Raw genomic sequence first — 9,222 nt, 5'->3', positions numbered from 1 at the left:
CTTACTCTCTCTCTCTGCCACTCTTTCTCTCTTGTTGAAACCTCTTCTCGCTCTTTCTCTCAGCACACTAATGGCCACAGATTGGGATTATCATGCGGGCGTCTGTGAAGAAAGCCCTAGTTGGACTAGCCATATTTTTTCATACAGCTGAACGAAATGCAGAACCTCCCCCCCGTATGATGGAACTCTGTCACTTTGAGAGATTAGGATGAGCAGTGATTGATTCACACAACATTCATACACACACAAACACATTCCTCTCTCTCTCTCTCACACACACACACCTGTTAATGTCGGCATAATAGTAGAATATCAGGCCAGAAAATAGGTTATCAGCACCAAACAATGCAGCTGGATTCCCTCTTAGATACATTATGATTTGAGTCTCTGCTCTGGAAAACAAGATGTTTTTTTTCCAGCCCCAGAATCAGTTATTCAAACGTTATACACAGCTACCGATGCTATCGCCCACTGGATTTCCTCTGTGAATCGAAGGATAACGTAGGGAATAAAAGACACTTTTCTCAATGGTCCGTCATATGATATTTAGTATGAAATATAATGCAAAAGAGAATGTTCAATGCTTATCAACTCTCAATTAGAGGCTTAACAGAGGAGCACTACTGCCGCCTACTGTACCAATTTAGAAATCTCATCACATCTGCCTCCAACTCACAGATGCACAGAGTATTACAACACAAATGACTTCTTCCATCATGTGGTGTTACAAAATAATAAAGCACACGTTACAATATGATTTGTTTTCCAATTACATGTTATTTTTAATGTCAATTTAACACTTTACAAAATATACTACAAAAACAAAACACAGGGTTCCCACACCTTCTTAAACATCAAATTCAAGGACCTTTCAAGGACTTTCCAGGCCCAAGTCCCTCAAATTCAAGGACCCAACACGGCATAGTTTGAGACACGGATCAAGGTTAATTACTGTTATAACACTGAATATTCGACTCCAATCACTCATGCACGCAGGTGACCATTGCACTTTCTCGAGGCAGGTGGCGCGTGAAACAAGGACGCACAGACGGCAGGAGACACACATGTAGACAGCGGAACGTACCTATTTACTAACGTTAAGTACAAAAATATCAAAAGAACTTCAATTTCTATTCTTGCACAAATATATAAATTCAAACACTTTCAATGACCCATGTCTATTTATGTCTATTTCAAAAACCTTCAAGGCTTGATTGTTTTCCTCAAATTCACAAACTTTTAAGGATTTCAAGGACCCGTGGGGACCTTGAAATCTGGTTTAGCTGGTACAGATGAACCTCTGCCTATGTGTGTAAGGTGTTACCAGTGGTAGTGTAATATGTGACAGTATTTGTTAAACTACCCTAAGAAAACGGACTTCTCCAGGCCGTCCTCCACTTTGGTGTACTCCAGGTGGGATTTGAAGTAGCGGCTCTCGTAGCGCCGGCTGCCGCGGACGTACTCCAGGTATTCAGGAGTCCCGGGGCAGACGACGTTGTCTGCCAGCAGGACGCTGCCTTTCCTGAGGAGGCCGCACTCCTGATGGAAAGGAACGCGGGTGTCATACAAGGCATTGGGCAAATGATTTGAAAACATCAATCAGAAAACATGGTCATGGTATATGGAAAATGTAACAAACTCCGTGAGGAATAGAGTCATACAGTACAAATTTGCCAACAGAGCAATCTCACCCCAAGGAAAATGAAACTCATGAAATTACGTGATAATGATTTACGTTGGCATTGTAACACAAATAATCTTTTTTTCATATGATTTGGAGCTGTCCAAAAATCCAAATGTTTTGGAATACAGTAATTTACACCTTATACAAGATTACGTTTACTAAAATACCTTTAGACCCCAAATTGTGTATCTTCAATTTAAAAAGTTAAAAATTGGCCTTTAATAGTTATTGTAGAGTGCCAAACGCACTATAGCACATAATTGGAAAATACCAACAATATCAATAAGGAGTTTGTTTCAGGATTAGATTAGAAATAATGTCTGCTAGGTTGGACTACATTAGACTCCCTATTATGTTAGACTCCCTTCAGAAACTATAAATTCTTGGAATGAGGTCAAGAATCCAACCCCCGTGACTGAGTGTGTGTTGTTATCAATGCTTAAGCAGTGGTTTGTGAATGTGTGTATGCATATGTGTATACTTGATCAGTACATGATCTGAAGGAATCACTCAATAGTCTACAGCCAGGATACTAATGTATTATATAAAGTATTGTGTAACACTATATAATTCAATGAGTTTTTTTTTTATTAATGGCTGTATGTATAAAAGTTAACACTTGCCTCCAGCAACTTTGTGTCGAGAAGGTAAGCGATCCTTCCAGTGATCCAGGAACACCAAGTCAAATGTTTCCACCCCGAAACACTCCTTCATTTTGGGGATCCAGTCCCAGACGGCCCCTCAATTAACTGGACCTGCAAAAAAAAATAAAAAATACAGCACAATGTAACAGCATTTAATTCATATTAACTCTTGTTTCAGTTTGTCTGGCCACACCTGGCTTTACCTTGTCCTCTACTCCTGCCAAAGCAATGATTTGGCGAGCAATGGCAGCATAATGGGGGTTAAATTCCAGAGTCAGGAGTCTGGCTTCAGGGGAAGCAGGCGGGCTATGCGCACGGTGGAGTAGCCGCAGTAGGTTCCCAGCTCCAGGACAGTGGCAGGGCTCACATCACACACCACAGAGTCAAGGATGGACCCTGCGGCAAACAGCACAGACACGCACAACAACACAAGGAGGTGAGGACAACAAAAACATAAACACTGTTCAAGGAAAGGCATCACTTTCCTCTTCAGCATTAATACACATGGTATAAATCAGTACCTTTCTCATCCCCCACATTCATGGCCCATTCTTTGTGTCTGCAGAAGTGGTCGATGGCTTTGACCACACTCCCAGGGTCTCCTCTAGTGGCGTTCTTCTGTACTGCACTCAGAAACCGCTGAAGGGAGCAGTTGGGGGAAAAAACATTGGTGTTTTACTTTACAATGATCAGTACACTCTGTAATTTAGTACTGTATGTACATTTGTATATGGTATTTTAATTTATCGAACAAAGTCAATCAATCAATCAATTTACACCTCTTGATGTCTAACTGTTAATATGCATATCAGTATTATCATAATGGCTTGGATTCAAACCAACAACCTTCCAGTCTGCTTCTCTGCCCTCTAGCCTACATCTTGCCTTTCTTTTAGCCTGTTGCACTTGTTGTGTGGCTCAGATTTCTAGGTCAGCAAATTACATTGTGTGGCAAACTGTGTTGCGTCGTTTAGGGCCCACCAGTAACCTCACCACTCGTCTGAGCCAATCCGCTCCTGAACTGCCACTGACTGCCTTCAGTACTGCTTGTTTTGGTGTAAATCTCAGGAAGTCTGGATGAAAACACAAAGCCGATTAGGAGTTTAAGCTCAAAGTAGAATGGGCTCGGAGGTTCAATAATGTGCTAACTGATTTTTGTTTGAGATTGCACTTTCAACTACCTTGTTTTTTGTTTGTTTATAAATGAAACTGACATTTTTACTTGTTTTACTTGTTCACATTGTTACAGTCAAGTATGAATAAAACATTATGAATGGCTTCATAACTTCAGTATAATCAGTATAGTATAGTAAGTTCTTAAAGTTAGTGTCAGAGCACTTTAAAACATGTTAACAGCTTATTACAACTACCCCTACTGTATAATGCACTACATACATACATGTACAAGTACATACATGTACTTCATAGAAGGTGTTATAGATGTTTTTGCAGCTGACCTATAGGTATGTTTACATTTATTTTTCTTGCAAAGCACTGTCATCTGTCAGCCTACACTCCATCATCACTCACGCATGTTTCTCTTCTTACAAGACCAGGTCACACAAAACCTTCTGGTTGGAGAGCGGAGATCATGACCTGATCATGAGTGCATGCAGTCTGGTCTTGGGAGAAGCGAGTGAAAACAGACCGGTGTATATTCAAGGCCTACCTGAGGACGTGTGGACTGGGTCAGGGTGTCCAGCATCCGCTCAACGATGACATCATGCCACATCAGCGCCAATCCAGCGTGATACTGCACAGCAGCGGGGATCACCCACCGGTACAGAGCATACAGCACGGCTGCCCCCCGGTGCAAGTGTAAAGAAGAGTCAGCCACATCCTACAACCAAACCAGACAGAGTAAACATCAGTTCAGCGTGGTGGAAAGACGTAATATGTTGTCATTTCTGCTGTAATAAATACACCAGAAACAGAACAGCAATGATAAACACATCTCCATGAAATAAATGGTTATGGAAATCAACGCCCATAGCTCTCATCTCTCAGCCCTCGCTCCTCTTTTGTGTTGGGTTAATGAGATGGGTGTTTACTATGCAGCGTATGACACTCATACTGCCCTGTTTTCATTATCATGCATCTGCTGCTGCCAGGACCAACCCACACACCGAGCCTCAGCAATATAACATCATATCAACATAAGCAAACATCAAATTCAATATGCCATCCACTGCAATAAGACATAAACACCCAACATAATGGATGTTTTTTGTGCAGTTTTCCTATTGACAACTTAAGAATTTAGCATAGATGGGTTGAGGAAAACAGAGCAAAAGAAGGAAAAAACACCGCCAGAATATTAAACAAGGGATGCTTCTGTGGAAAGAAGAAATGAGCATGGCTTGGCGTGGAAACTCTTGTACCTTTCCTTTATAATGCAACAGTGAAAGACCAATGGTAGCTGAGGTAATTCCTCTTGATTTGGACTTTGAGTTGCATGGCAACTGGCCCGGAGGTTAAGAGCTGTGTAACAAAAGCCACAGCACTGGGACTTGGGCAACCTTTACTTTGGCTTCAATCTAATGTACATGGACACTTGTGAACCGGGATCTTCAGACACAGAAATGTAAGCTTTAAAGAGAGAATAGTCTTGAGATTCTTTTGATGGCTGTCCCCAAACATAAAGAAAACGGGGTAGGATGTGTATAGACATGTAACAGAAGATTGCGTAATAGCAAGATACATGCTGTGCATACTGTTTAACTATATTTGGACTTTATGCATCACAAAAAGACTCAATCTCAGATACAAGAAGCACAGGAAGGAGAGCAAGAATATGCATGTTTAACCAGACAAGTTTTCACAACATTAAGGCCTTTTTGAAAGAAAGGTTCTGCATTACTTAGGAAGCACAGAATAGTGTCTGGGGAAAATGTCCATGATTGAGATGATTGAGAAGTTTCACAGTGGTGTCAGCTTGGAATGTTTAATATGCCAGACAATATTTATATTTAGTGGATCATTTTTCTCCAAAGTGTTTTACAGTACCATGAGTGCACACATTTTCAGTTTGAGCGTCAAAAACAGGAACTGAAACCAGATTAAACTGTGCTCTACCACTTGAGCAACGCAGGACCACACACTAAACACTTGTTAGCCATAAAAAGATGCGTTCTTAAAGCAGCTGTCATTACTAGTACATAGAAAACAAGACTTACATGTGTGGGCAGGCGGTGCTCCCTGTCTGCTTCACACCTCCTCTTGTTGCCACCTCCGGTAGAGTAAAGCCTGTTACTCTAGTTAGTTTTCTAACACACCGACATATGCTCTCGTTTTCATGGGACTGACTCCTCCCTCCTCTTCCTTCCATCCCCCTCCCTGTGCACCGCTGAATTAATGTGAGCATGCAAGGAATGCGCAACAGACCAAATCTCACTGGGGGAACCAGCGATCACATCCACAGTTAGACGCGCATGCACGCACACACACACGCACAATTTAGATCACAAAGGACTGCTGGGAAGGAGGGGGTAGCAATTCAATTGGGTTTCCACTGGATTAGTCCAACTCAGCAACGTAATCTGATTTATTAGTTTAACTGTAATTTGAGTGTGGATATAATGAGTCATATTGGTTACAGATAATATCATTATCTGCAGCCAATACTGCTCATTATTTCAAGCTGTTTAAAATGACATTTGGGTGGATAATTCCACAACCCAAATACCCTATTTCCATTCTGATGAGTTTCTGAGTAATCCAACTAGCAATCCCATTTTTTTATTCAAAGGTACCTGTAATATGATTACTGTCACGGATTACAGTTACATCTTTTTTGTCTAATCCAATCACTGTAATCCCATTACTATACACGCAAACTGTTACCTTCCAACTATGTGTAATCCCCTTTCTATCCAGCCTCGCTCTGTATACTTACAAAAAGGTTTTTGATAGTCAGGTGAGTCATATCAGAATAATCTAATAAGTGTCACGTGTAGGGAAAACTCAGGAAACTGGACCCAAATGCAATGACCAGCAGAGAGAGAACTTGGCAGAACCAAGAGCTTTAATAGCTGAACTTAGGCAGAAGAACAAAAACAAAGCAGGCGATCCAAAAAGGCAAAAACTAAAACAGGCCGACAGGCAAAAAGTGGCCTGGGCGCTGAAGGACGGCGCCAGGGACCTCGGGCGGACGGCCTGGGGGCAGGGCAGAGACCGAGCAGGAAGCCTCAGGCGGACGGCCTGGAGGCAGGACAGAAGCCGAGCAGGAAGCTTCAGGCGGACGGCCTGGAGGCAGGACAGAGGCCGAGCAGGAAGCCTCAGGCGGACGCCCTGGAGGCAGGACAGAGGCCGAGCAGGAAGCTTCAGGCGGACGGCCTGGAGGCAGGACAGAGGCCGAGCAGGAAGCCTCAGGCGGACGCCCTGGAGGCAGGACAGAGGCCGAGCAGGAAGCTTCAGGCGGACGGCCTGGAGGCAGGACAGAGGCCGAGCAGGAAGCCTCAGGCGGACGGCCTGGAGGCAGGACAGAGGCCGAGCAGGAAGCCTCAGGCGGACGCCCTGGAGGCAGGACAGAGGCCGAGCAGGAAGCTTCAGGCGGACGGCCTGGAGGCAGGACAGAGGCCGAGCAGGAAGCCTCAGGCGGACGGCCTGGAGGCAGGACAGAGGCCGAGCAGGAAGCCTCAGGCGGACGGCCTGGAGGCAGGACAGAGGCCGAGCAGGAAGCCTCAGGCGGACGGCCTGGAGGCAGGACAGAGGCCGAGCAAGAAGCCTCAGGCGGACGGCCTGGAGGCAGAACAGAGGCCGAGCAGGAAGCCTCTGGCGGACGGCCTGGATACAGGAGACGTAGAAGAAGCAGCTCCGGAAATGGGCAGGCGGATGACCAGACCGGCGGAGCAGCTCGGGAGGACGACCAGAGTGGCGGAGCAGCTCTGGAGGACGGGCAGGAGGAGGACGACCAGAGTGGCAGAGCAGCTCTGGAGGACGGGCAGGAGGATGACCAGAGTGGCAGAGCAGCTCTGGAGGACGACCAGAGTGGCGGAGCAGCTCTAGAGGCCGGCGACGTAGGCTATGCCGCTCTGGAGGCCGGCGACAAAGGCTGGGCCGCTCTGGAGGTCAGGGAATACAGCCGACACCAGAAGATCCGGCTGCAGGTCGGGGCAGGCTGTGGGATCAGCTTCCGGCGTCAGGAGTTCAGGACCGGGGTCCGGAGGCGGGAGACAGGAATGCTGGACCGGAAGCCGGAGACTGGAAAGCAGGACCGGAGGCCGGAGACTGGAGTACAGGATTGGAGGTCAGAGACTGGAATGCAGAACCGGATGCCGGAGACTGGAAAGCAGGACCGGAGGCCGGAGACTGGAAAGCAGGACCGGAGGCCGAAGACTGGAAAGCAGGACCGGAGGTCAGAGACTGGAATGCAGAACCGGAGACCGGAGTGCAGGACCAGAAACCGGAGGCTGGAGTGCAGGACCGGAGTCCGGGTGCAGGCTGTTTCAGCTGGAAGACTGGCAGGTGAGCCGGTGGAGCCAGAGAAACAGGAGGTTGCTGAGGCACATCCACAGGAGACTGCAGCAGAACAGGAACTGAAGCTTGCTGCAACCCAGGCTCAGCGGAGCGCTGCAGCACAGGAACAAGGGACAACTCTGGCTCAGGAACAGAGAGCTTTCGCGGCGCAGGAACAGGAAACCGCCGCAGCTCGGGGACAGGGAGCTTTCGCGGCCCAGGCACAGGAGACAGCCGCAGCTCAGCAGGAACAGACTGGACCTCAGTATTGGCACTGAGCAGCGGAGACTATTGCCGCTTTTCCACCGCATGGTACCGGCTCGACTCGCCTTTTTTGGTTTTCCACTGGGCAAGTACCAGGTACCAGGTACCATATTACCTAGTACCTGGTACTTTTTTTCGTAGTACGTCCGTCGAGGTTCCAAGCGAGCTGAGGCGAGCTGAGGCGATACCAAACGGTGACGTGAAAACACTACAGACTACTGATTGGGCGGAGAGAATCGTCATCGCGACACATGCTAACGTTAGGTACCAGGTTAGCTTACCCTCTTGCGTCGCCTTTGAGCAGCCAGAGAGCAGTCTGTTGTCTCGCTGCCTTCAGCCTCTTCTGAAATAAAATCTGTTTCCTTGCTGTGACTAACAGCCATATACCGAGAATCAACCCTCCGATATCCTCCATTGTTGCTGTGTGTGTCGCGTTTCATGCAGCGTCGCGGCGTCGCTATGACAACCAGTTGTGGGGGGTGGGGCACATTGCGGGGGTACTATCTGCAGTGGAAAACCTTACTACCAAAAGCGAGTCGAGGCGAGTTGAGCCGGTACCATGCGGTGGAAAAGCGGCATATGTGGCGCTGGGCAGTGGAGACTCTTTGGCGCTGGACTGCTGAAAGAGCCGGTGGCGTCGGGAGCCATGGGGACCTCGCCTCCTTAGGGTTAGGGTTAATACTCCTGTCAGTGCCCCTGACCAAGGCACTGGCAAAAAGAACTGGACTTGGTCCCCGGGCGCTGTACTGCGGCTGCCCACTGGTCCTAGTGTGTGTATAGGATGGGTCAAATGCAGAGGACAAATTTCCCCACGGGGATAATATAGTATACAAATACAAAATACAAATACAAGGGTGACGCTGGACGTCAGGGTGGCTCCACAGCTGATCCAAATCAGTCTCATGGGGTTGAGGGAATGCAGGATCAGGACAGGCAGGAACAGAACAGGCAGGTAATGGGCTAGCCGGCTCAGGACAGGCAGGTTCAGGACAGGGAGCTTATGCGACTCAGGAACAGGAGACAGCCGCAGCTCAGCAGGAACAGACTGGACCTCAGTAGTGGCACTGAGCAGCAGAGACTCTGTGGCAGACTCTGTGGAGGACAGGCAGGAAGCAAGCTAGCCGGCTCAGGACAGGCAGGTTCAGGACAGGCAGGAAGCAGACTCATGAACCT

General features: G+C 47.3%; 2 protein-coding genes across 2 annotated transcripts; one reads left to right on the top strand and one right to left on the bottom strand.

Moving 5' to 3' along the window:
* Positions 1–1,215: 1,215 nt before the first annotated feature.
* On the bottom strand, positions 1,216–5,622 carry LOC139660305 (catechol O-methyltransferase B-like). The gene is given in 8 exon segments (XM_071538407.1): positions 1,216–1,539; positions 2,308–2,334; positions 2,336–2,433; positions 2,522–2,626; positions 2,629–2,724; positions 2,850–2,967; positions 3,998–4,168; positions 5,505–5,622. Coding segments are annotated over 7 exon segments (687 nt in total). The 5' UTR covers positions 4,061–4,168; positions 5,505–5,622; the 3' UTR covers positions 1,216–1,359.
* A 68-nt stretch (positions 5,623–5,690) lies between these two features.
* LOC139660307 (high mobility group nucleosome-binding domain-containing protein 5-like) lies at positions 5,691–8,063 on the top strand. Its single transcript, XM_071538409.1, has 3 exons — positions 5,691–5,748; positions 6,455–6,905; positions 6,989–8,063. Exons 1-3 carry the CDS (start codon positions 5,691–5,693, stop codon positions 8,061–8,063), a joined length of 1,584 nt encoding a protein of 527 aa, XP_071394510.1.
* The last annotated feature ends 1,159 nt before the right edge of the window (positions 8,064–9,222 follow it).

The sequence above is a fragment of the Centroberyx affinis genome, unplaced genomic scaffold, assembly GCF_046629955.1.
Source record: "Centroberyx affinis isolate AG114_WGS23_722 - 3 ecotype Tasmania unplaced genomic scaffold, CSIRO-AGI_Caff_v1 ptg003268l_1, whole genome shotgun sequence".
NCBI classification, from domain to species: Eukaryota; Metazoa; Chordata; class Actinopteri; order Beryciformes; family Berycidae; genus Centroberyx; species Centroberyx affinis.
Note: the sequence above shows the minus strand (reverse complement) of the source record. Positions and strands in the feature narration are given on the sequence as shown.